This window comes from Loxodonta africana, chromosome 15 (genome assembly GCF_030014295.1).
Source record: "Loxodonta africana isolate mLoxAfr1 chromosome 15, mLoxAfr1.hap2, whole genome shotgun sequence".
Classification (NCBI taxonomy): Eukaryota; Metazoa; Chordata; class Mammalia; order Proboscidea; family Elephantidae; genus Loxodonta; species Loxodonta africana.
Window position 1 is genome coordinate 41,719,378 of NC_087356.1, and position 25,723 is coordinate 41,745,100.

The following is a 25,723-nucleotide window of genomic DNA, read 5'->3' on the forward strand; positions in this document are numbered from 1 at the left end:
AGACGCACCTGAAAGGGCTCCCTGGCCTAGAACGAGTGCGCGAATGTCTTCATTTTCGCTTGCCGCACTTCCAAAGAACCCGAGGTTTGAAAGCACCAGGAAAAACAGAAACAACGTAACCGCAGAGGGAATGCGGAGCAGGCTGTGAGTAGCTTCTTGGAGAGCTCAGTCTTGATCAGAATTGTAATACCCGAGTGTGTGCACTGGGATTGGTCAGCAGGAAAACATCCTAGAGCCTCAGGTCTCAAACTTTTTGATGTTAGTACCACTTTAGGTAGATAGATAGCTGTCTTGGAATCTACTTTGACTCCTGACAATCTTAGGAAAAACAGGATGAAACGTTGTGATCATCACTGCAGCTGTTCTGTCAATCTCTCACACGAGCGTCTCCCCCGCCCTCGCTGGCCCTCCACTTTGCTAAACATGATGTCCTCCTCCACCGGTTGATCCCTACTGAAGACATGTCCGAAGCAAGCAAGTCGGAGCATGTTCTGTTGTGATCCATAAGGTTTTCATTGGCTAGTATCCGGAAGTAGATCACCAGGCCTTTCTTCCTACTCTGTCATAGGCTGGAAGCTGTTCCACTGAAACCTATCCACCATGGGTGACCTTGCTGGTATATGAAATACAGGTGGCATAGCTTCCAGCATCACAGCCGTGCAAGCCAAAGTACAGCAAACTGACAGGCGGGAGGTGGTAGGACCTCTTTACACTACTGGAAATTATTGAGGACCCTAAAGAGCTTTATGTTTATGTGGGTTATATCTTTCAATATTTACCATGTTAAAAATTTACACCAAGGGATTTTTTAAATATGCACTAATGCATTAAAACATACAATAATAAACCCATTATATATTTACATAAATCACATTTTTGTGAAAAATATATTTTCTACCAAAGATAAAAAGAGTGAGAAAAGTAGTATTGTTTTATGTACAGACCTCTGTAATGTCTGGTTTAATTGAAGACAGCTGGATTCTCATCGCTGCTTCTGTGTTCTATCTGTTGTGAAATGATGTTGATTGAAATAAATGAAGGAAATTTGGCCTAATAGGTATTTAGTTGGAAAAGGAAGAAGAATTTTAATAGTTTTTTTCAAATAATTGAGGATGTTCTTCTTTGATACCACACCGAAACGATACAAGTGATAGTTTTTTAAAGGTTAATAGCAATGTGGAGTCTGAAACCACATCGATAAACTTTATGTTCTGTTACGTTATAATCATTAGCATATCTTGCACTTTGAATGGGTACTTACTGTTAGGATTGTGTACAATCATACATATGGTCATTTGCAAAACATTGGTTCACTGAGTTATAACCCAACCCAATCAACCCAGTGCTGTTGAGTCAATTCTGACTCATAGCAACCCTATAGGACAGAGTAGAACTGCCCCATAGAGTTTCCAAGGAGGGCCTGGAGGAGTCAAACTGCCAACCCTTTGGTTGGCAGCTGTAGCACTTAACCACTACGCCACCAGGGTTTCCCACTGAGTTATAGAAAAAAAAAAATTTTTTTTTTTTATACAGGCCTTCAAATGTTGACACATCTCATTATTTGATAGCAAAACACTTAAAACTTTTTTATATCATCACTGATTTTATCAGGCTTTTAAGTATCAGGAAGCTGTCAGTCTCACAGTAGCTAATACAAGTTCTCCAAAATTCTCATTTTCATTTGAAAGCTGAAATTTTATCGTTGGCAAGTAATATTGTCGTTTTCCTTGAAGAGAAGGCAGTCTCATTCCTTTCATTTTTGAGTAGATATCTGCCAAACGGCCCAGTCTATGAGACATTCTTTGAAGGAAAATGGCATTTCATTTAAGGGAAAAAGGAGACAAAAACAAAAGGAAGTTCAGCTCCCAGCTCAATTGCATTCATGCTTTTTCTTGGAACGCCGTGAGGCAACCACTGCTTGGTGTGCAGAAGTGCTGTATAAAAAAATTATGGATACATCCAATTCTTCACACAAAATATTTAAGAGGCATGTACTCAGTGTGTACTCTAGGGCCAAGATTTAATACAAGTAATAATTTTTACTGCTTTGTCAAGGATGTTCTTAATTGAAAATGCTTTTTTTTTAAATTACAACTGTGTGGCAATGAGGAATACGATAACTACTGCCACAATTTGGTGCCACTGTTTTTATTATCTTCTTGCTTTATCAGTACAAATGTTAATATAGTAAAAAAAAAAAAAAAGGCAAATAACATGTCAGTGTTATTGCCAGAGTTCCTGGGTAGTGCAAATGGTTAACACACTTGGCAGCTAACGGAAAGGTTGGAGGTTTAAGTCCACCCAGAGGCACCTTTGAAAAAAAGACCTGGCAATCTACTTCTGAATATTCAGCCATTGAAAACCCTATGGAGCACAGTTCTACTCTGACACACATAGGGTTGTCATGAGTTGAAAACGACTCAACAGCAACTGGTTATTATTACCACCCATCTGTCAGTTTGTCATACTGTGGTAGCTTTTATGTTGCTATGATGCTGGAAGCTATGCCACCAGTATTACAAATACTAGCAAAGTCGCCCATGGTGGACAAGTTTCAGTGAAGCTTCCAGATTAAAACAAACCAGGGAGAAAGGCCTGTGATCTACTTCTGAAAATTAGCAAATGAAAACCTTATGAATCATAACAGAACATTGTCCAGTATAGTGCTGGAAGACACTATACTACACAATAGCCGCAACAGTTGACCCAAAACACACCAACAATCACGAAGATAATTCAGGACTGGGCAATGTTTCATTCTGTTACACATAAGGTTGCCATGAATAATCAGAGCTAACTCGACGCCATTGCAACTAACTGGAAATAGCTGGCCTTGGGGACCCGAGGGATTCGTGCATCACACTTTGAGAACCTCTGTCCCAAAGGAAAGGAATGACAGGAGTAGACATAAAAGAGGGGATTAGTGGGGAGAGAGGTGTTTGACAGGTGGAATTGTTGGGATAACAGTGTTCCTGCTATTGAGGATCTCACCCATTTCCAGGCCAAGAGGTAAAGTGGGCCAAGTCACTTTGGAAGCCATAGATTTATTTAGGAGATAGATCTCTTAATCTGTCAGACCTGAGCCCAGGTGGATCCAGTGTGGTTTAGGAAGTTTGGGCTGGCACTCCTAGGACCACTCAAAATTAGATGGCTCCCTTACATGCAGCATTCATGGTCTGGCTGTGCCTAGGACTGGTGAAGTTACGTAAGAGTAAACAGTGACTAGTTGTGGCCTCTGCCCTCTGGGAGTTTAAGGGTGAGGAAACACATGATAACAAACAACATAGAAGAGGTAGAAGCATAATACAGTGATAGAATGTAGAAAGTCATAAGTATTGGATGAGGTTCAGAGTGCTATGGAAGCACTAAGGAAGTAATGAATTACAGCTAGAGAAATCAGGAAAGGTTTTTTGGAAGTAGTAGCACTTGAGCTGGTGTTGAAAGATGAGTATAGTTTTGAGAGGAGAGAGGGGAATCAGAAGGTCTTAATAACCTTGGGTGAACTGAGCGCATTCTGGGTAACAGAAATGCAGCTCGTAAATGAGTTGTGCTAGCTCAGTACTTCTCCATCACGTGATTTTAACTTGTTTGTGTTCAAGGGGTTGGCCTCCAGTTTATCCTTTCAGAACGAATATACATTTAACATTCACAAATCCGTAAAAGAGTTCAAAATTTAAGGAAGACATTTTTTCCTGCATCTTTTCTAATAAAAATTGACTTTCTGTCTGCATTGTGGAAAAAGAAGCCCTCTTTCAAATCTCTCAGTTCAATTCCTTAAACATTTAGTGAGTGCCTAGTATGTGTGATGCATCTGTCATGTAGTACAAAGGTTACCTAAGTGAAGGCACGGCTCCTGCCTTCATAGAGACTAGAGTCTGTTGGAGGAGTCAAATGTGTGTGCATTTAATGGCAAAGTGTATGATAGATTCTATAAAAGAGAAATAAAGCATGATGGCAGATCAGAAGAGGGAGAAGTTAACTTCAGTGGAGAAGTCTGGAAGACTTGATGGAGGCAATGTCTTGAAGTTTGAATAGAATTTCCAATAGGCAGTAATGAGCAAAGCAGGATCTTCACTCTTCTTGAGAGAGGTCTACTTGAACAAAGATATAAAGGGGTATGGTGTATTTGGGAAAGAGTATGTAATTTGGTCAAAAGACCTCTTTAAAGTGTTAAAATGCAAAATGCAAACATGTCACTTTTAGGCCTAAGGTGTGTCTGACCCAAGCCATGTTATTTTCAATTGCCTCAGATGCATGTGAAAGCTGGGCAATGAATAAGGAATACAGAAGAGGAATTGATGCATCTGAATTATGGTGTTGGTGAAGAATATTGAATATACCACGGACTGCCAAAAGAACGAACAAATCTGCCTTGGAAGAAGTATAGCCAGAATGGTTCTTAGAAGCAAGGATGGCGAGACTTTGTCTCATGTACTTTGGACATGTTATCAGGAGGGACCAGTCCCTAGAGAAGGACATTATGCTTGGTAAAGTAGGGAGTCAGAGAAAAGAGGAAGACCCTCAATGAGATGGATTGACACAGTGGCTGCAACAATGGGCTCAAGCATAACAACGAATGTGAGGATGGCGCAGGACTGAGCACTATATTGTTCTGTTGTACATGGGATTGCTATGAGTCAGAACTATTGAGTCAGTACATTATAACACAAATGTAATTTGGTGTGACTTGGAGGCAGGGAGGAGAGTCTCATTAGACTCTGAGTGTCTCACCTTTTGTGGGTATTCTCAAGGTAGTCTTCTGACAAAGGGTAACCGTGTAGTGTTTGCACAGGTGAGGCCAGCCTGCAAGGATGTGCATGGTGAAGGTAAGGGTGAACAGGTTGGCAGGCCCAACTGTGGGCATTTTGGATGTTCCCTCCTGATGGTTGCTGGGGTGAGGCCAGGGTCAGCTCCCTCAGGGACACCCACATGTGTCCAAGGCTTGCTGTGGCATGCCAGAACCCAGTAACTCCTCAAATATTGTAACTCTCACCCTGATCCTGGGAATCCTCTTCCAATTTTTGCAGTTCCTCTCAGGCATCCCACTCTGGCCTTCTATTTCTTGGCACCTCTCATGTTTCTCCATCCACCACCTCACTTGTTAGGTGCAATCAAGTTGGTTCCAACTCACAGCAACCCTATATACAAAAGAACAAAACACCACTGACCAGTCCTGTGCCATCCCCACAATTGTTGCCATGCTTAAGCCTGTCATTGCAGCCACTGTGTTAATCCATCTCACTGTGAGTCTTCCTGTTTTTCGCTGACCCTCTACTTTACTGACCATGATGTCCTTCTTCAGGGACTGATCCCTCCTGACAACATGTCCAAAGTATGTGAGACGTAGTCTCACTGTCCTTACTTTTAAGGAGCATTTTGGTTGTACTTCTTCCAAGACAGATTTGTTCCTTCTTTTGGCAGTGCATGATATATTCAATATTCCCCAACACCACAATTCAAAGGTGTCAATTCTTCGGTCTTCTTTATTCACCATCCAGCTTTCACATGCATAGGAGGTGATTGAAAACACCATGGCTTGGGTAAGGTGCACCTTAGTCTTCAAGGTGACATCTTTGCTTTTCAACACTTGAAAGAGTTCTTTTGCAGCAGATTTGCCCAATGCAATGTGTCTTTTGATTTTTTGACTGCAGCTTCTATGGTTGTTGATTGTGGATCCAAGTAAAATGAAATCCTTGACAACTTCAATCTTTTCCCTGTTTATCATGATGTTGCTTATTGGTCCAGTTGTGAGGATTTCTGTTTTATGTTGAGGTGTAACCCATACTGAAGGCTATGTGTGGTCGTTGATCTTCATCAGTAAGTGCTTCAAGTCCTCTTCACTTTCAGCGAGAAAGGTTGTGTCATCAGCATAACACAGGTTGTTAATGAGTCTTCATCCAATTCTGATGCCCTGTTCTTCTTCATATAGTCCAGCTTCTCAGATTATTTGCTCAGCATACAGATTGAATAGATATGGTGAAAGGGCACAACCCTGATGCACACCTTTCCTGACTTTAAACCACTCAGTATCCCCTTGTTCTGTTCAAACGACTGCTTCTTGATCTATGTACAGTTTCGTCATGAGCACAATTAAGTGTCCGGGAATTTTCATTCTTCGCAATGTCATCTATAATTTGTTATGATCTACACAGTTGAATGCCTTTGTGTAGTCAGTAAAACACAGGTAAACATCTTTCTGGTATTCTCTGCTTTCAGCCAGGATCCATCTGACATCAACAATGATATCCCTGGTTCTGTGTCCTCTTCTGAATCTGGCTTGAATTTCTGGCAGTTCCCTGTCAATATACTGCTACAACCGATTTTGAGTGATCTTCAACAAAATTTTACTTGTGTGTGGTATTAATGATATTGTTTGATAATTTCCACATTCGGTGGGATTACCTTTCTTGGGAATAGGCAAAAATATAAACCTCTTCCAGCCAGTTGGCATAGACTAGTGAGTACTTCCAGCGCTGCATCTGCTTGTTGAAACATCGCAGTTGGTATTCTGTCAGTTCCTGGAGCCTTTTTTTTTTTGCAGATGCCTTCAGTGCAGCTTGGACTTCTTCCTTCAGTACCATTGGTTCCTGTACCTCCTGAAATGGTTGGACATCGACCAATTCTTTTTGGTACAGTGACTCTGTGTATTCCTTCCATCTTCTTCTGATGCTTCTTGACTCATTTAATATTTTCCCCATAGAATCCTTCAGTATTGCAACTCGAGGGTTAAATTTGTTCTTCTGTTCTTTCAGGTTGAGAAATGCTGAGTGTGTTCTTCCCTTTTGGTTTTCCACCTCCAGACCTTTGCACATGTCATGATAATACTTTACTTTGTCTTCTCTAGCCACCCTTTGAAATCTTCGGTTCAGCTCTTTTACATCATCATTTCTTCCTTTCACTTTAGCTACTTAATGTTCAGGAGCGAGTTTCAGAGTCTCTTTTGACATCCGTTTTGGAATTTTTTTTCTATCCAGTCTTTTTAATGACCTCTTGCTTTCTTCGTGTATGATGTCGTTGATGTCCTTGCACAACTCGTCTGGTCTTCAGTCATTAGTGTTGCCAGCGCATCAAACCTTTTCTTGAGATGGTCTCTAAATTCATGTGGGATATACTCAACGTCATACTTTGGCTCTCGTGAACTTATTCTAATTTTCTTCAATTTCAGCTTGAACCTGTATATGGGCAATTGGTGGCCTCTTCTGAAGTAGGCCCCTGGCCTTGTTCTGACTGATGATGCTGAGTTTTTCCATTGTCTCTTCCCACAGATGTAGTCCATTTGATTCCTGTGTATTCCATCTGGCAAGGTCTACATGTATAGTCACATTTATGTTGGTGAAAAAAGGTACTTGCAATGAAGAAGTTGTTGGTCTTGCAAAATTCTGTCATGCAATCTCTGGCATCGTTTCTATCACCAAGGCCGTAGTTTCCAACTGCCCACCCTTCTTCATCTCCAACTTTCACGTTCCAGTCTCTGGTAATTATCAATGCATCCTAATTGCATGTTCGATCAATTTCAGACTGCAGCAGCTGATAAAAATCTTCAATTTCTTCATCTTTGGCTTTAGTGATTGGTGCATAAATTTGAACAATAGTCGTATTAACTGGTCTTCCTTGTAGGTGTATGGATATTATCCTATCACTTACAGCATTATACTTAAGGATAGATCTTGAAATGTTCTTTTTGTTGATGAATGCAATGCCCTTCCTCTTCAAGTTGTTATTTCCAGCACCCACCTCACTTAGCAGCTAGAATTCTTAATAACAGTAATCATGATAGCCAACATTCACTGCGGGTTTTTATGTGCCAAGAGGTGCTATGTAAGTTGTCTAAATACACATAAATATTAAGGTGTAGATCAGTGTGTCCAATAGAAATACAATTTGAGCCACATTTGTAATTTAAAATTTTCTACTTAGCCAAATTAAAAAGGGGGGAAAAAAGCAGATGAAATTAATTCCATTAATATCTTTTATTTTAACTCAATATATCCAAAATATCCAACACATCATCAATACATAAAATCATTAAGGAGATACTTACATTCTTTTTTCTACAGAGTCTTTGAAATCTGGTGTGTATTTTACACTTAGACAAAAAAATTTTTTTTTTTTTTTTTTTTTATACTTAGAGTACACCTCAATTCAGACTAGCCACATTGCAAGTTCTAACAGCCACATGGGGCTAGGCTAGTGGCTGCTGTATTGGACAGCACAAATATAGCCCCAGGATGAAATCCGTCTCCACCTGGCCGTACTAGCAACTTTTCTAAGGATGGTGAGGTGTAGGGCAGTCACATTCTCTGTGAAATCAGCTGTTATACCCCTGCTTATAGGGCTGATTGTCCTGTCTACCAAAATTCAGGTCTGAACCTTGAACCAAAACCATCCCCTTATGTCACCTTTTAATGAAATAACAGATTGGCACACAAAATAAGGGATATTCTCTGTGAGTACACTTCTCCATTAAAAAAATCATCTGTATGAGACCAAAGGGTCAATGATTACTCTAAAGCAAAGACGAGAAGACAAGGGGGCAGGAAAAATAGAATGCTGGAAACAGAGCAACCAAAAGGCAGTTAAAGAGAATGTTGACACATTGTGAAAAATGTAACTAATGTCACTGAATAATTTGTATAGAAATTGTTAAGTGGGAACCTAATTCGTTATGTGAACTTTCACCAAAAACACAATAAAATATTATTTAAAAAAATCTCAGGTGTCCATAATCTAATAATCTAATTGAGATTAAAACCTTATAAATTGGAAGGAACGTATCTCAGAGTGCTACCAAAAAAATCCCATTGGCCTTGAGTCAGTTCCAACTCATGGCAACCCCATGTGTGCCGAGTAGAACTGCCCTCCATCGGATTTTTAAGGCTGTGACTTTTTGGAAGCAGATCACCAGGCCTTTTTTCCAAGACCACCAACCTTTCAGTTAGGAGTCAAGAACTCAGCTGCTTACACCACCCAGGAATCCAAAGTGGTACCAAACCCACTGCCGTGGAGTCGATTCCTACTCATAAACCAACTCACAGAGAAAAACTGCCCCGTAGGGTTTCCAAGGAACAGCTGGTGGATTCAAACTGCTGAACTTTTGGTTAACAGCCATAGCTCTTAACCACTGTGCCACCAGGGGTCCTCAAAGTGATACAGTAGTCCAAAACTTCTTAAAGCCTTTTTTTAACAAATGTATTTTTTGGAGGAGCTGACATTTACCTCTCGGAACTGTTATCTCCTGTGATGGGTTAGGCATGTTTCTTCCCTTCTGCATGTCCCTGTTGTTGTTGTTCTGTCTTCTTGATAAAGACTATCTGGGAGGGGTGGATTTTCCCTGGCCTGGAGCCAGATTGATGGAAGAATCCTTCACCCTGGGTACCCTCTCTGGCTATTGGGCAGTCCTCTGACCAGGCTTGCCAGCCCTCATGGGGCCCCTGAAGGGAAATGCAGGACTGCTGACCTTTGGAAGGAAGGAGGGTGGTGAGCCATCACTCCCTGGTACTTTCTGGCACCGTAGAGGCCCTGAGCTAGGCACTTTGCTGGTGCTGTCTCTTTATCCCTCAACAGCACTGGCTGGGGTCAGTATTGTTCTTAGTTGCCATTGAGTTATCTCGACTCATAGTGACCCCATGTGACAGAGTAGAACTGCCCCATAGGGTTTTCTAGGCTGTAATCTTTACCAGGGTCGAAGGCAATGGGTATATGTAATCTTCACCAAGGAGCCCTGGTGGTGCAATGGTTGAGAGCTCTGGTGCTAACCAGAAGGGTGGCAGTTCCAATCCACCAGCTACTCCTCGGAAACCCCTTTGGTTAGCAGCTGAGCTCTTAGCCACTACACCACCAGGGCTCCCCTGTTAGCATCTGCAAAACTGAGAGGTGAAGGGTCAAGCAGGGTCATGGGGCTAGTAAACTGACACAGCTGGGACTTAAACCTTCCTGACGTTAGAGCCCAGGGTCACAGCATTCCAGACATCGCGGGAGTTAATGCTTTCGGCCCACCCACGGACCTGGGAAAAGGGGTTTTCCAGCAAGGAATTTCTGCATCTGCATTCTATTCCTAAGTGAACCAGGCCTCGCAGGTGCTATGATTGATTTCGGTCTCAGGTATTCAGAGCAGAAAAAGGAGACGGCTGCAGTTTCTAGGTCACAAGGCCCACCTCAGGAAACTTAGAGGGCTGTTCCACAGTTCTTTTCTCCCTCCCGACGAGTTTGCAGACCTTTGCCGCCGGGGAGCCCTGTTGCTTAAGTCCAGACCCTGGTTTGGGAGGGCAGTGCAGGGCGCCCGCCTACCTGCGGGGACCTGCGCTAGGTGTGGCTGGAGCGGCCCGGGATGCGAGTGGGCGGGGGCAAGCTGAAAGTTGGAGTAAGCAGGAAGTGAACCGAGGGCTCCCCCGGGAGGAAGCCTACTAGGCGAGCTGGGCTGCCGGCAGGCCTTGTGCTCGGAGACATGGTGAGCGAACGGGGCGAGGAAGGGGCTGACTTAACCGGGACCGAGGAGCTCGGGCCGGGGGCTGTAGGTGCTGGAAGTTGCTGGCGGAGTCCGAGGGCTGGGCCAGCGCTGCCTGTGGCCCGTATTCTTTGACAGCTTGGCCGCAAATGGCTCGGAGCCGCCGGGCGCCTGTTCCCTCTTCTGCCCTCCCCTGACCTCCGTGCCGGCCCGAGCCGTGTGGGGGTCCGAATTCCGGGACTAGAACTGCCTGCCAACAAGTCTCCTCCTCTAGCCGGCCCGGGTGTCGTGGCGCTCCCTACAGGGTAGAGCCTCTGCTGTTTCCAGCTTGAATTCCAGCCAGCGGCAGGCTCTCTACCTCGGCCTTTCACTTTTACTCCTACACAAAACTCTGAAGGATTGGGCTGCCCACCCGGCCTCAGGAACTACCCCCCTGTCGGTAAACTGGAGACTTAAGGGTTTGTAAAAGAATCAGAACTTGGTTGTCTGTGGTCTAGTGTTGGCCCATACCCCTGGCCTGTTTCAGGAGGCTCGGTGGGCCTAGCAGGCAGGAGTTTAATAATGTTTTTTCCCCTCCCTGTTCAAAAACCTTATCGTCAAACCTGGAGGAGGCACCAGCCAGGGAGGGCTTGTCTGGCATTTCACCCAACAGCGAACCTGGTATTTCAGTTTAATATCTGCATAAGCAGGCAGCAGCTTGGGGCCTGGGAATAGTGCTAAGTGGTGGGGAAAGCAGAAGTTTGCGGCTCAACGGCCTGGGTACCTCGTGGGGGACTTGGACTCAGGCTGCTCAGTGCTCTGGGTCCCAGCAATGGAACTATGGCTAGGCTGCCCAGGAGGGCCAGGAGCCTAGCAGCGCTCCAGCTTCGGGGCTGGAGAGAGGGCTGGCTGGGCTGGGCAGAGCAGCCACTTTTAAGGGGGTGGGGGCGGGAGGCTGTGGAATCAGGGGAAGGCAGGGATGCCTCTGGGAGCTTGTAAACAGTGGTGGGCTCTGCACTGGTGGGGAAAGGACGCCATGGATGTCAGCTCCACCATCTTCTGTGCCTCTCAGAGGGGCCAGGAGCAGCAGAGAGAGGCTTAGTAGTGTGCTGCTTTTCCTTATCAGGAGCCCTGAGAAGCCAGACATGAATTTGCTTTAGTCTGTCTAGATCTCACTTTCTGGGGCTAAAGAATACATTTACTTTTGATTATACAAGTAATACACAAAAAATTCTCTTTGCAACCAATTCAGGCATTACAAAAAGCTAAAGGCCCCCTTCCCCTCCTCTGGCCTTTGAGACAGGCTTTCAGTTCCTCCACCACTGGGCCTCATTAACCCTGTGTTGCTGCCCAGGAGGAGGCCAGTGGAGGCTCAGGAAATGACCGGGTGCGGAACCTGCAGAGTGAGGTGGAAGGAGTCAAGAATATTATGACCCAGAATGTGGAGCGGATCCTGGCCCGAGGAGAAAACTTGGACCATCTCCGGAACAAGACAGAGGACCTGGAAGCCACAGTGAGATGGGGAGCCCGCCGAGGCTGGAGGGAGAGAGGGAGGGTTGTGTGTTGGGGGCAAGGCAAGTATTTATTTGTGGGCCAAAAAAGAACAGGAGAGACAGAAGTTTGCAATTTGCCATTTCTATGCCTTTCTACGTTTTGGGAGTTGGTGTGAGCTGAGTCCCTGCTCTGATTTTCCACTTCTACACTGAGTGGTACTGGGGCCCAAGGCATGGGATCAACGATCAGGGATTGGGGGGCTGATGCTTGAGGCATTTTCTGAGACAGATGGATGGCTCAGTCAGACCATGCACTCTTAGGCTTCCCTCCTATAAAACCGGTTTTCCCTTTGAAGGATGCCCTTGACAATTATTTAAGATTTGACCTCTCCAGGACAAAACTATTAAGTCTGGGAAATCCTACTAGGGGCCTTTGCCTTCTCCAGGAGTTAGCAGGCAGGGGGTGGAAACTGCTGGAATCTTGCTGAGTCAGCTTTAAAGAGGAGCTGGAAGGGGAGTGAAATTCTTTGATCCTGGGGTCCTCTGCCAGCTGAAGGCTAGAATAATATTTCCCACACATCTTGCTAGGCCTCCTTCTTCTCTCTCCACCCAGGGGCCGGGGCCAGATGCTCAGGAAGGGAGTATCTCCAAGTTCAGCAAAGGCTGGAGCCTCAGGTTCCATATTCAGCCAGGAGAGACGAGCTCTGGCTTTCTGAGTCCTGTGGTTAATCTTGAGTATAGCTCCTTGGAGTCCCGGGGACTTACTTTTTCTTTCTGCCACCCAGTCTGGGGAGAATGGCCCAGGGAAACTTAGTTTCTGCAACTGAAATTGGGGGAAGAGGTATGGTTTTCCTCACTCCCAACACCAACACCAGCCCCACTACCCAGAATGCCCCAGGTCTGTCCTCCAGCTTCCGCAGCCCCCACAGGTAAAGGAGTCATGGAGCCAGGGAGATGCCTGCGCCTCCCCCAGGGTCTGCCTTCCCAAAGCGTTTTTCCCCTGGGTAGAGCATGTGTGTACAAGGCCCCTCCACGTGTGTGACAGTGCCAAGGGTAGAAGAGAAGATGGCAGGTTGGGAGCCAGGGCCCCTGCCACGTTTAGGTAGAGAACTCTCTGGAGCCTAAGAATTCTAAATTTGAATGTGGTCTGCCAGGTGATTCTGATGATATATTTGTCAAGGTAGGAAGCTAGAACTTTTTTTTTTTTTTTTTTAATTTCACAGTTTGTTATCTCAGCTTATAGCTGAAATATTTAGATGTATGGCATGAATTTTTTTTTTTTTTTTTTTTTTTTTATGGCATGTGAACCTCCACCCCGAGGGGAAGGAGGCACTGGGTCACTTACTGTCTCTTATCCCCGACAGTCCGAGCACTTCAAGACAACATCACAGAAAGTGGCCCGGAAGTTCTGGTGGAAGAATGTGAAGATGATAGTCCTCATCTGTGTGGTTGTCTTCATCATCATCCTCTTCATCGTGCTCTTTGCCACTGGTGCCATTCCTGTTTAGAGAGTCCCCTCCCACCCTGCCCTCTGGGGCAACCCTCCATAGTTGATGGCAAGGGGGCCCTCTCTCCCGCCCTCCTCCACAGGCAATGCTGCTGGGTCCAGGCCTCCGGCTCCTTGCCTGAGGTCCCTCTGTACATTGCCTGCCCCAGGGAGCACCTTGGTCCACTGGAAGGAGAGAGCTGGACTGTGGCTGCATTTCATGGGTCCTCAGAGTGGGTTGGAGAGACTCGGGGCCCAGTATGTGGCTGGGAAACTCTTGGTGGCCTGAGGGTAATAAAGACTTTTCAGTATCCCTACGTGCGTGCACGTGTGTGAGGCACTTTCTCCTTTCCATTTTGCCTTTGACTCTCCTGTTTCTATTCTTCCTGAAAACAGTCTCTGGCTGAGGTCCTCTGACTTGAGACCCAAGTTGTTGGAGAGGTGGAGAGCTTATGTTTGGAGGAGAAAAATGGAGCCTGCCTGTATTTCTTTATTCCTTCTTGGTCCTAACCCATTCATTGTCACAGGTCTCAAGAGCAAGAGTTTTCTGGGAGTCTTGGCATAAAGCAAAACCTTCACAGCATTTTAGTGTGGTGTGTAAGACTCCTATGTATCCCCCTTAGACCCTGCCGTGTCCCTTTACTCCTTGTCTGCTGGAAGTGTTAGCCAAACATGAAGCCTCCCTGATAGCAGTTAGGAATCTGGTGTAGGCCTCTTGCCTCTCCCATCACTGACCCTTTTGCAGTCTAGAACTGGGGGTTAAAGGAGCTGGACTGCTTTTTCTTTTCTTCTGCAAGCTCTTGTCTGTTGCCTGCCCTGCCCTTCTGAGACTTAGCAGGGCCCCTGGGTCTCAGCTGTCCTGAGGGGGCAAGCGTCTCTTCCCCACGTCCCATGGCTGGGCACAGTCAGTGTCACAGGACAGGGCCTGTGGCCCTCCTTCCTGTCCATGCACAATGGGCTTCTGTGTCTTCAGGCCTGCCTCCTCCCCACCAGGTTCCACCGTCATTGCCACTCTTTCTAGTGCCCAGTCTGGTTTGTTTTGGGGGGAGGAGCCTTGCCATCTGTGCCCCTATTCCCCTAGTCATGGGTTTTCCAGAATTGGAAACATATTTTGCAAAGGAAGTAGGGAAGGGGCAGGGTTGGGAGGCTGGATTTGGGACTAGTACTCGTACATCAGGAGCCCTGGTGGCACAGTGGTTAAGCATTCAACTGCTAAGCAGGAGGTTGGCAGTTCAAATCCACCAGCAGCTCCTTGGAAGTCCTCTGGGGCAGTTCTACTCTGTCCTATAGGGTTGCTATGAGTAGGAATCGACTTGATGGCAATGGAGGTTTTTTGGGTACTTGTAAATCAGGTCCTAGAATCATGTTTTCTCCGGGGAGAGAGAAGGAACCACAGAAGAGACCCTGGGGCAGTCTTTGCCACAACCATGTCCATATTCTTTCCTCAGGCCACTCCTGAATTTGAGGTCCAAGGAACTGAGATGAACTCTATATGTTCAGTCCTGGGGCGGGGGGTGTCCTGGAGGGGTGAGGGTGAAACCTTCTTGGTGTAGGGCTTGTGTTCACAAGATCAGCCCCAAGAGGGAAGCCCTCAATCCCCTTCCTCAAGAGAGGCCTTCATTCAAGACATTGGGGATGGGGTGGAGACAGGTGGCTGCTGATTTTCTGTGGCAGAGTGGAGAGGATAGATGCACTCTGTTCAGGGTGGCAGTAGACACAGCAGCCTCGCCTCATCCTCTGATGGCGGAGTAAAATCATACCAGGGCAGAGCTGCACTTGCCCTCTGGTGAGAAGAGAACACAGAAAAGCTAGGGCTAACACTTTCCTCTAGGAGTCTGTGGCCCTCCAGTCATTCGGACTCATGGCGACCCCATGTGTTACAGTGTAGAACTGCTCCATTGGGTTTTCTAGGCTGTAATCTTTAGGGAAGCAGATCCCCAGGCCTTTTTTCGGTGGTGCCCTAGGTGGGATCCAATGGCCAGCCTAAGGTTAGTAAAAAAGTGCAAACCCTTTGTGCCACCCAGGGACCACACCTTCCCCCTGGGGGTCCGTTTTGCGATGCACTCGCCAAGGTATCAGAGACCCCTACCCTAGCTTGTTCATGGCTGTCTCCCGCGCCTAGCACAGTGCCTGGCAATAGCGCTCATTCAGATGCCTGTTGAATGAATGAATGACGCCTCCCCACCTCACCCCATCGACTCAATCTCGTCTGGGGAGACTGGGACCCCAGGTGTGGCCAGCGTGCAGACCTGGCACCAGGCTGCTCAGGCGTAGCCCCCAACCCGAGAGACCGGGAGTGGAAACCCGAGCTGGGTGCCCGTGGCCAGGAGGAGGCGCCCTTCGCACCCCTGCCACCGTCGCCGGCTGCTTTCGATTTGATTTCGTTTCTGCCCCGGCTCGACCGCAAGGATGGCGCGCCCCCCGCCCCCACCGGCCGGCCGGCCCCGCCCCGCTCCTCCGCTTCCTCTCGGGTCGCTGGCACCGCGGCCGCTCGGCCACCAGAGGATCCTGGAGAGGGCGCGGCGGCGGCGGCGGCGGGGGCGGCGGCGGCCGAGATGGTGAGGGGCCGGACGCGGGCAGGGGACGAGCGGGGGGCGGCGGGAGGTAGGAGTCGGAAGTCCGGGGCGGGGGCGCCCTCCGGCACCCTGCGACCGGGCAGGGCGACCACAGCCGGGAGCGCAGCGCGGGGCCGGACCCTCCGCTTCCGCGCGCAGCCCGGGAGGGAGACAGGCGTGCGCCCCGTTCGGGCTGCAGCGGGGGAGCCGGACTCGGGCTTCCCACGTCCCGGGAGCGAAGTGGTTATGAGCACCAGCACTGGAGTCAGGCTCAGGACTGGGATCCCAGTGGTGGCCACTTACCAGCTCTGTCACCCGGGGCAAGTCACTTAGCCTCCCTGAGCCTTCTTTCCGCGTCTGTGAAGTGGGGTCAGCAATGCGTGCCCGGTGGGTTCTTGCGAGGTGAAACAGGATGTAATGGCAGAGACACGCAGAGCTCTCGGAACCCTCTCGGAAGGGCGTAGGTAATGCGATGACCTCTTCAGCCCTCCCAGAGTTGTGAGGAGCCAAGCCTGGCCACGAGTTGGAAACCTGAGCAGATGAGGAGATTGAGGCTGTGCCTGCGTAGTCCCTGGCAGGGTGCTGGAGGGCAAATTCCTTTCCGAAAGAGAAAGGAAGAGGTTTGCTGTAAAAGCGCCACTGAAGTTATCAGAGTGTGCCACAGTTCCGATTCCCTTCTAACCCCTACCTAGTGACACATTCCAGAATGAGTCAGCCCGGCCCCTACTGCAGACTGTGTCCCCACTTGCCATCTCCAAGGCAAAGGTGTCAGCAACAGCTGGTGCCAGTTGCCTGCCCACCCCACCCCCCAGGGCTCCTGGGGAGGCGAGCTGGGCAGGAAGCTGGCTTGGTGCTTTAAGGTTCTGCCTTGGAGAAACTGGCAGAGGTGTGATGGACGTGGCCTGGCCAGGGGTTGTGAAGCCTGGATGGCCTCATCTCCAGGGAACTGGGGGCAGGAAAAGGAAGTGGGGCAGGAAGGTAGTGCTGAGTGGAGGCCAGTCAGGAAACCAAGGCGGGCTCTGAGAGTGGACAGAGCCCAGAGCCCAATTCCCACTGTGTGGGGCAGGGAACAGGGTAGGGCTGGGCATGGGCTCCTAGCTGGCCTTTAGCACTTGGGCAGGAGAAAGAGGAATCTCCTGAAGTGAAGGCTGAGGCCAGAGTAATTTTTTTTGGGGGGGGGGGGGCGGGCTGGGTATTGGAAAACCCTCGGACTCTCAAATATTTGAGGCAAAGTGGATCAGAGCCTGGGGAGGGAATATTGACCTCTCTCCCTGCCCGTCTCCTAGCCCTATCTCTGTCTTTTCTTTCCTTCTGCCCCTTTCTGTCTCCCAGTTCTTTCCCTTCCTTCTTCCCATCCACCTTTCCTACCTAGTACTTCTTTCTCTCCCTTCTTTTCTCTGTAACTCATTCAGTCAACAAGTATTTCTTGGATGTTTCCTCTGTGCTAGACATGGCTTCAGGTGTAGGGGATAGGAAGGTCCCTAGGTGGTGCTAATGGTTTGTGCTCAACTACTAACCTAAAGGTTGGTGGTCTGAACACACCCAGAGGTGCCTCAGAAGACAGGCATGGCGATCTGCTTCTGAAAGGTCACAGCCTTGAAAACCCTATGGAGCAGTTCTACTCTATACACGTGGGGTCACCATAAGTCAGAATCAACTCGATGGCAACTAGCAATAGCAACAACTAACTTAGAGGTTGGTGGTTCAAACTCATCCAGAGGTACCACAGACGAAAGGCCTGGCGATCTGCTTCCGTAAAGATTACAGCCAAGAAAACTCTTTGGAGCAGTAATAATGGGTAGAGGAATGATGGAAGCTGAACAGTTACCTGAATTCATTTATCTTATAGATAACCCTCTCTCATGCACAACCAAAAGAATTTGCTTTGAGCCGTGAGCCTCCCTCACGTGCATACAGGTTGGTTGAGTTGGTGTGCATCAGATCTGGTGAGTCTTCAGCCAGTCAGCTAAGTCTGCATTCAGTTTGGCACAGCAGTTAAGACTATGATCCTTGGAGTCCATGGGTTCAAATTCTCAATTTTCTACTCACTGGGTCTCTGACCTTGGGCAGGCAGGTGATTTAACCCCTCTGGGCTTCAGTTTTCTGTTAAATTAGGATAATCATAGTGTCCTCAATGGGTTGTTATAAGGATTAAATAGATGAAGGGAATGAACACCAGCAGCACAGTGCTTAGCCCACTGAGTGGTGGCCATTATTATTGCTCAAGGTGTAAAACCTTCTCAACAACCTGCAATGCCTCAGGGGCGTAAACTAGATGCAGGCTGTCAAAGAGGTTTGTCAAGTTCTGTGTTCAGGTTAGAAAATAGTAAGTGCACAAGTTCGCAACAGGGAAGAGCTACCCTGGCTGTGAAGGAGCCCTGATGGCAAAGTGGTTAAGTGCTCAGCTGCTAACCAAAATGTCGGTGGTTCAAACCCACCAGCTGCCCTGCAGGAAGATGTGGCAATCTGCTTCCAGGAAGAACTACAGCCTTGGAAACCCTATGGGGCAGTTCCACCCTGTCCTATAGGGTTGCCAGAGTCAGAATTAACACAATGGCAGTGGGTTTTTTTTGTCCTTGGCTGTGTATTTTATAAAAACACCTAAGAGGTTTTATTGACCACAGTCATGTATTCTTCGACTCAGAATGCTAAAATAGCTAGGAGAAACTTGGGCTACATGAATAACAATAGCTTGTTTATAGAGCATTTAATATGTGCTAAGCATTTTATTTACAACATGTGATATGATGAAGTAGGTATTATTATCATTATTTCACAGAGGAAGCAGAGGGTCAGAAAGGTCACGACCTCAATGTTCAGTCATTCAGCTGGCAGAGGCAGGATTTGAACCGACACAGCTCAGGTGCAGAGCTCTGTTCTCAGTCCCTGCACTCAGCCGAGTGTTGGCCAGAGGAGGATGGCCAGGTTATTGCGCTGGCCCCGCGTTATTGCGCTGGCCCCGCCAAGGATGTCGGCAGCTGAAATGGGGTTCCTGGACACCAAAAAAGAGGGGGGACAAGGAGAGTTAGCACAGGGAGGTTTTGAGAGCTGTGTTTTCAGAAAAGGAACCAGGGGGTATTTAGCCTAGAAAATCCAAGAGGTGATTTGAGCTGTTTAGGAGGGGTATTCTGTACAGAGGGTAACGGTCTGTCAGAACATTTCTTTCGTAACTACCACCCTCTGCCTGCCAAGGGCATTGCTGCTTCCCCCTGAGCCTGGCTCAAAACCTCAAGCCCTGCAGGCCCCTGGCAGGTCTCGGAAATGCCTCTCTCAGACAGCCTTCCTCTCAACGCTCCCTGTTCCCCTGGCCTACCTGCCATCTCCTCACACCCTGGCTGATGTTACTTCTCCGCCCTTCTGGCCTGTCTCTGTCTTGCCTTTTCTCACTTCTGTCGCTGCCAGCCTATCACCAATAGAAACATTTTCCAGAAGCACTTTTCCAGTGTCCTCCCAGCTCCGCAGTCAGCACTCGCCCTGGTTTCCGCACTCCTTCCAAGCTAGACTCCCTTCTTGACTCTCAGTGCTTTCTCTCCCCACCCTGCCCTCACCCTGGCCCTCCGCCTGGTCCATCACTGTTCTTTGCACCCCTGTCTCTCTACTGGCAATGCCTGGGCTCCACCACAGCTTTCAAGGGGTTTTCCCGCCCTGTCAACCCCAGTTCTCAGGAACCACCCTCTCTGCCAGCTGCTGCAACACTTGCTATTTGTATTTTACTTGTAACTCTTTGCTTCTTTCTAATTGTATCCGATCTCTTCTCCTCAACCAGATTAAAAATCAAAAACAAACCAGTTGTTATTGAGTAGATTCCAACTCATAGTGACCCCCTGTATGTCAGAGTAGAACTGTGCTCCATAGGGTTTTCAGTGGCTGACTTTTTAGAAGTAGATTGCCAGGCCTTTCTTCCAAGATGCCACTGCGTGAACTAGAACTGCCAGCCTTTTGGTTAGCAGCTGAGAGCTTTAACCACTGTTCCACCCAGAGACTCCTTAAAAGCAGACACCATTCATTCAGAAAATATTTATCCGTGTTTACTCTGAGCCAAAGGAGCCCTAGTGGTGTAACAGGTACGCAGCTGCTAACTGAAAGGTTAGCTGTTCGAACCCTCCCAGTGTCTCCACAGGAGAAAGAACTGGAGATCTGCTCCTGTAAAGATTGCAGCCTAGAAAACCCTATGGGGCAGTTCTTCTCTGTTACATGGGGTTGCTATGAGTTGAAATCAACTCATAGGGCACCTAACAAGGCCAACACTCTGTGCCAGGCACTATGCTGAGTTACAATGTGTCGTAAGACAGACATGGCTCTCGCTCTCTGGGAACTTAAAACCTTCCACATTTCATAGTTCTTTAGATCAATAGTCAAAGCAGACTGTGCACCACCTAAACCAAAAAAGCCAAATCCATTGGCACCAAATCGATTCCAACTCATAGCAATCCTAGAAGACAGGGTAGAACTGCTCCATAGAGTTTCTAAGGAATGGCTGGTGGATTTGAACTGTTGACCTTTTGGTTCACAGCTGAGCTCTTAACCACTGTGCCACCAGGGCTGCGTGTGACTAGGGGACCTTATTTCTCCCTGTGTTAGCTGAAGGTCTGTGCACATAGTCAGTGTCCTTTCTCCTCTGGTTGAGTGGGGCCAAGGAGGGCCCAAGCCTTGGGTCTGAGGCCTCTGTGTTCCCTGGGATGAATGTGTTCTTAGACCTGGGCCCAGCCTTGGCTCCGGGGAGGTGTGGCTTCACACAGTGCGGGGAGCAGGCTGAAGGGCTGCAGCTGTAGGCACAGCCAGCTGTTCCAGAGAGTGTGACCCAGTATCACCCCTTGTTGGAGAGTAAGATAACAGCTATGCTGTTAAGAGTACAAAATAACATCCAGCATCCCACCAGTCTCTAACAGTGATTCTCCTTTTCGAATCTTTGTCCGTTCCTAAGTTTTTGTTTGGACTATTTGAATGTGGGGAAGTTCAAAGGACCAAATAATGGACCCTCGTTGAGTAATATAGCTGTCATAATAGTGATAATGGTTTACTTAGGAAAATGGAGAGAAGAACACAGCTTCACTGCTCTCTTGATCATTCCTGCTCATTCCCAGTTACTGCCCCTCCTCCCCCACCAGCCTGTGAGTGCACTCTCCCAAAGTGGTCTGCCTGCCCCATCTCTGAGCAGAAAGCTCATGCGTAAATATTGACATATTTGGGTTACAGATGCCTGCCCCTCCAAACTCCTGCTGGGCTACATAAACACACTGGGATAACATGTCTTGAGAACAAGAGTCGCTTTGGGATAAGCTATGATGCCGGTGACCCACTCGCTGAGATCTTGCAAGGGTCAGCATGTGCTGGCCTCCTGGGACCCTGGGGTGGTGGAGGATGAAGGGAGGGGCCCAGTTCCTGTTCTCCCTCTGGAAGCTTGTAATCCACATGGGGAGAGAGGACTCACATACTGGGAAGGCTTGGAGGCTGTGTGCAAGGCAGGTGGAAAGTTCCTCAAGGAAAATTTCTGCCCAGGTGGGAGGTGGTCCTCTGTAACCACCAGATCCCTTCCAACACTGAAGATCTCTTGTTTTAAGTGGAATTCAGTCAAGTGCCAAAATGTCTGCTTCAGACAATGGGGGATGTGGGCTGGCAGGAAAGGGATCTTGGCTGTTGTTCTGCGGGGAGGAGATGGGAACAGGGATGGGCTGTGGGGGACTGGAAGGCCTAGGCTAGGAGGAGGGAGTTGCTGTGGTTTGTTCATCTGCTGGTATTCGTCTCACTGAAATGTCCCTGGACCTGCTCCTGGACCTCCAGCTCTCACTAGTACCTCTTGCCCTGGGTCTCTCTCAGTCATGCGTCCAAAGCCCAGTTCCTTTCTTGCTCTGGACCCATACTCTCTCCCTCTTTCCTGTCCTGAGCCTCCCAGGCTTGGACCCTGTACCCCTTTTCCTGGTCCTTTGAAATGAGCTGGCTTCTTTTGTCAGGTGAGGCTGCTGCCCAGGCTGGGAAATCCAAGGGCTCGTCTCTAATCTGTGAGTGAAACCCCAGTGAAAACTGGAAGGCTGGCGGCCAGAAGCCAGGAAGGCCAAGGTTCCCAGGCAGACAGGGAATGAACCACAGGCCCTGATACGGGGAGCAGGGTCAGAGAGGAGGCAGAACTGGCCTGACTAGTCAGCGGGCCAGGAGGGAGAGCTGAGCTGCTCAGTTTGGGGGTGGTGGCAGGTAAGCAGAGACTATGACTGTGCTGGTCCAAAATCAATTTTCTTAACCTGTGGGATGGAGCCCCTCCCTGTCTTGCTTCCAGCTAAGAAGCTTGGTTCCCTGCTCTTTGCTGCCTCCTCAGGCCGGTGGGAATTGTGCATTGGGCAAGGATCATCCTGGAGGAGGTGGTACCTGCTTTGTGGGAAAGTGGAGTCCTGGGAAGGTCCCACCCTGAGGCAGTTTAGTGGAAACTGAGATGCTGGGAGCCAGGTTTGACTTGGGACTTGCTCCTTCCTGCCTTGATGGGCAAGGAGAGGGACCACTAAGACCCAAGGCAAACCACACTCACCCAGCAGGCCCTTCACCCCACATACATCATACATGTACATGAAGGGTGCCATTCCTCTCCTCATATGCTGTACATGTAGTGACAGTGAGGAGCACCTAGGTCTTGGGGCCAGGTAAGGGCCATATGGGGGCCCTATGCTGCCCTGACCTTGGGCTTGGTGCCCAGGCAGGGAAAGAGTTGGAGCGATGCCAGCGGCAGGCTGATGAGGTGACGGAAATCATGCTCAACAACTTCGGCAAGGTCCTGGAGCGTGATGGGAAGCTGGCAGAACTGGAGCAGCGTTCCGACCAACTGCTGGACATGGTGCGAGGCCTGGGGAGGCAGACAGGGGAGAGGGGCAGGCTTGGAGGAGCCGTTCAGTGGAGCTCTCAGGCTGTGTACTGAGTCTCTAGGCCTTTGGGAGGGGGGGTCTGAGGTCTGCTTGAGGGTCAGTGTGGGGTTTCCTGCATGTGATGGGTAGACCCCAGGAAGTTAAAAGTCCTTAGCTTACAGCTGTGTGCCTTCCTAAAAGTTGAGGACTGGCACTGCTAACTGGAGGTGAGCCAGTGGGGCTGCAAGTCAAGGGCTACACTGTGTCAGGAAGTCAGGCTGGGAGGCCCTGGCAGGCAGTGTGGAGGGAGGGAGAAGACATGTTGAGGAGCATGCAGGAGACTAGGCCTTGCTGGGGCCGGGGGTGGGCTTGGGGGGAGCTGGCTCTGTCTCTGGGGGAACCACTCACTCCCACCGTGTCTGGGGTCTCCACAGAGCTCTGCCTTCAGCAAGACGACCAAGACCCTGGCCCAGAAGAAGCGCTGGGAGAACGTCCGTTGCCGAATTTACCTGGGGTTGGCGGTGGGTGGCAGCCTGCTTGTCATCCTGATTGTGCTGTTGGCCATTTTTCTCCCCCAGAATAGTCAAGGCAGCAGTGCCCCACAGGCCCAGGGCGCGGGCACAGCCTCAGGGCCGGGGGACTGACCTGGCTGGGCCTTTGGGACAGGCTGAACAGCCACACTAGCCTGTTCCGGTCTCCTGAGAACCCTGGTGTTCATTCCCATCTGAGCCACCCCAGTGATCTTCAGAGGACAGTCCCCATGTGTGCACCTCCACGCCTCCCATCACGCCACAGACTGGCTCTTGAGAGCAGCCTGCTGCACTGGCCGTGCCAGGCCAGCCCTGCCTGGATCTCAATAAAAGCTGCTGTTTGCCTAAAAGCTGGTTTGTGTGTGTCTCTGAGGGTCCTCGGGTGGTTCATCCGCACCCTGCCCCACCCCTGGGGCTGCTTACAAATTCCACCACTGCTAGGTCTCCACCCTGGGAGGTGGCTTTTTCCTCTCCCTTTTCTCCTTTGTCAGACACTACACAGACACGCCTTTCTGGGCTTCAGGTACACAGCACACAGCAACCCCAGACCAGACCCTGGAACCAGTCCTCCTGTTTCCCTGAGAATGGAATCTATTTTTTTCTGGCATCTTGAGAATGCTCAGAAGACCAATGCGACTCCAGATGGGGTGACAAAAAAGAAAATACTTTAAGGATTTTAACAGCATGAGGCCCTCTCTCACATTCAAATTCACTTTTTGCCCTGTGAACGCCTTCCCCCTCCCCAGTTTCTCCACCCATCTTCTTCCTCAAGATTCTACCAAATTACCCATGAGGCAGTTGGCAGTGAAAACAGGAAGGGCTTCTAAGGTCCTTTAATGCAGGGTCACAAAGGGTAACCTGGAGTTTGCCTTGTAGGAAAGAAGTCAAGCTTTTCAAAGCTCCAGGGGTCACACAAGGATCACTGGGTACAATAAGCCATGGAAGAAGGAAAGAGGCCCCACTAGGATTGTGGGAACAGGCAGTCTCTGCCTGGGCTGCTTAACTTCAGCTCATAATTGTAGATGAGGAGGGGAATTCCAGGTCATGTGTGTAACACAAGCAGTTTTTTCTAGGTAGAATGAGGCTTCTGACACAGAAAAAAATGACAACCTCTAGGAGTTGTCTGAAGCTTTACTCTTTTTTTTTTAAAAAAAAATTTTTTTTTTTTTTTTTTACTCCTTACAGATCTTTGTTACTTTCACTGGGCTCCTTACTCTTTCCTTTTATGGGAAAGGAGGTCCCTGGGTGATGCAAACAGTTTGCACTGTACTATTAACCTAAAGGTTGGTGATTTAAACCAGGGCTTCAAACAGTTTCATTCTGGTTCAAACCCCTGCTGAGAATTTGCAAAGTTGTATGTAAGAATCACCTGGGGATCTTGTTAAAGTGTAGATAGTGATTCAGTATATTTGGGATGGAAATGCAAATGTTGCCCCAGCTAAAAAAAAAAAAGAAGCCTTGGTTTAAACCTACCCAGCAGTGTTGTGGAAGAAAAGATTGATGATCTACTTCCGTAAAGATTATAGCCAAGAAAACCTTATGGAGCATCTACTGTGTAACATAAGGAGTGGAATCGATGGCAATTTTTTTTTTTTTTTTTTTTTTTAAGTTTTGGTTTTTATGGGAAAGATGGAGAAAAGCAAGAGGCTCTGTAGCTAGTCAGCATTCCACTTACAGGCTGTGTGAATTTGGACAAGACTTGTTTTTGCATATGTAAAAAGGAGATGATGATACTTTGCTCCTAGGACTGTTCTTAGGATTATTAATGCTAGGTGTAAAAAGGCATCCATCAACGTAACAGCTCTAGATGCTATCATCCAAGTCATTTAATGCAGCTCTTCTCAACCCTGCCTCATGTTAGAATCACCTGCAGAACTTGTAAAAATACCAGCACACAGGCCCCACCCTAAGCCAGAAACCAAATCAAACCTGCGCTGTGCAGCCGATTCTGACTCATAGCCACCCTGTAGGACAGAGTAGAACTGCCCCATAGGGTTTCCAAAGAGCGGCTGGTGGATTCGACCTGCTGACCTTTTGGTTAGCAGCCGAGCTCTTAACCACTGCGCCACCAGGGCACCAGCCTAAACCCCAGTCCCAGTGCTGTCGAGTCAATTCCGACTCATATCGCACCCTGGATCAGTTAAATCAGAATCTTTAAGGGGTAGGTATCAGACATGGATTTTCCCCCAAAAGCTCCTTTCTCCCCCTACTCCAGGATTCAGGTGTAGCTGGGATGCAAACCACTTATTTAGTTCAAGCCACTAGGTGCTATTCTTATTTTTTCATTGTGGTGAAATATATATAGCATCATTTCGGCCATTTTTAGATGTACAATTCAGTGTCGTTCATTACATTCGCCATGCTGTGCAACAATCACCACTATCCGCTTCCAAATTCGTCATCACTTTA

The 25,723-nt window shown here is 48.3% G+C and overlaps 2 protein-coding genes across 4 annotated transcripts; both read left to right on the forward strand.

The window, feature by feature from the left end:
- The first annotated feature begins 10,317 nt into the window (after nt 1-10,317).
- On the forward strand, nt 10,318-13,719 carry VAMP8 (vesicle associated membrane protein 8). Of its 2 annotated transcripts, none has more exons than XM_010599947.3 (3): nt 10,318-10,447; nt 11,778-11,936; nt 13,281-13,719. In XM_010599947.3, the coding sequence occupies exons 1-3, from the start codon at nt 10,445-10,447 to the stop codon at nt 13,422-13,424; spliced, it is 306 nt and encodes a 101-aa protein (XP_010598249.1). In that variant the 5' UTR covers nt 10,318-10,444; the 3' UTR covers nt 13,425-13,719. The 2 variants fall into 2 exon arrangements, with proteins under 2 accessions (XP_010598249.1, XP_023395150.1); XM_023539382.2 differs by lacking the exon at nt 10,318-10,447 and adding an exon at nt 10,930-11,104.
- A 2,153-nt stretch (nt 13,720-15,872) lies between these two features.
- On the forward strand, nt 15,873-24,788 carry VAMP5 (vesicle associated membrane protein 5). Of its 2 annotated transcripts, XM_023539384.2 has the most exons (3): nt 15,873-15,960; nt 22,640-22,777; nt 23,219-24,788. In XM_023539384.2, exons 1-3 carry the CDS (start codon nt 15,958-15,960, stop codon nt 23,426-23,428), a joined length of 351 nt encoding a protein of 116 aa, XP_023395152.1. In that variant the 5' UTR covers nt 15,873-15,957; the 3' UTR covers nt 23,429-24,788. The 2 variants fall into 2 exon arrangements, with proteins under 2 accessions (XP_023395152.1, XP_023395151.1); XM_023539383.2 differs by lacking the exon at nt 15,873-15,960 and having other exon boundaries at nt 17,163-22,777.
- Nucleotides 24,789-25,723: the final 935 nt, after the last annotated feature.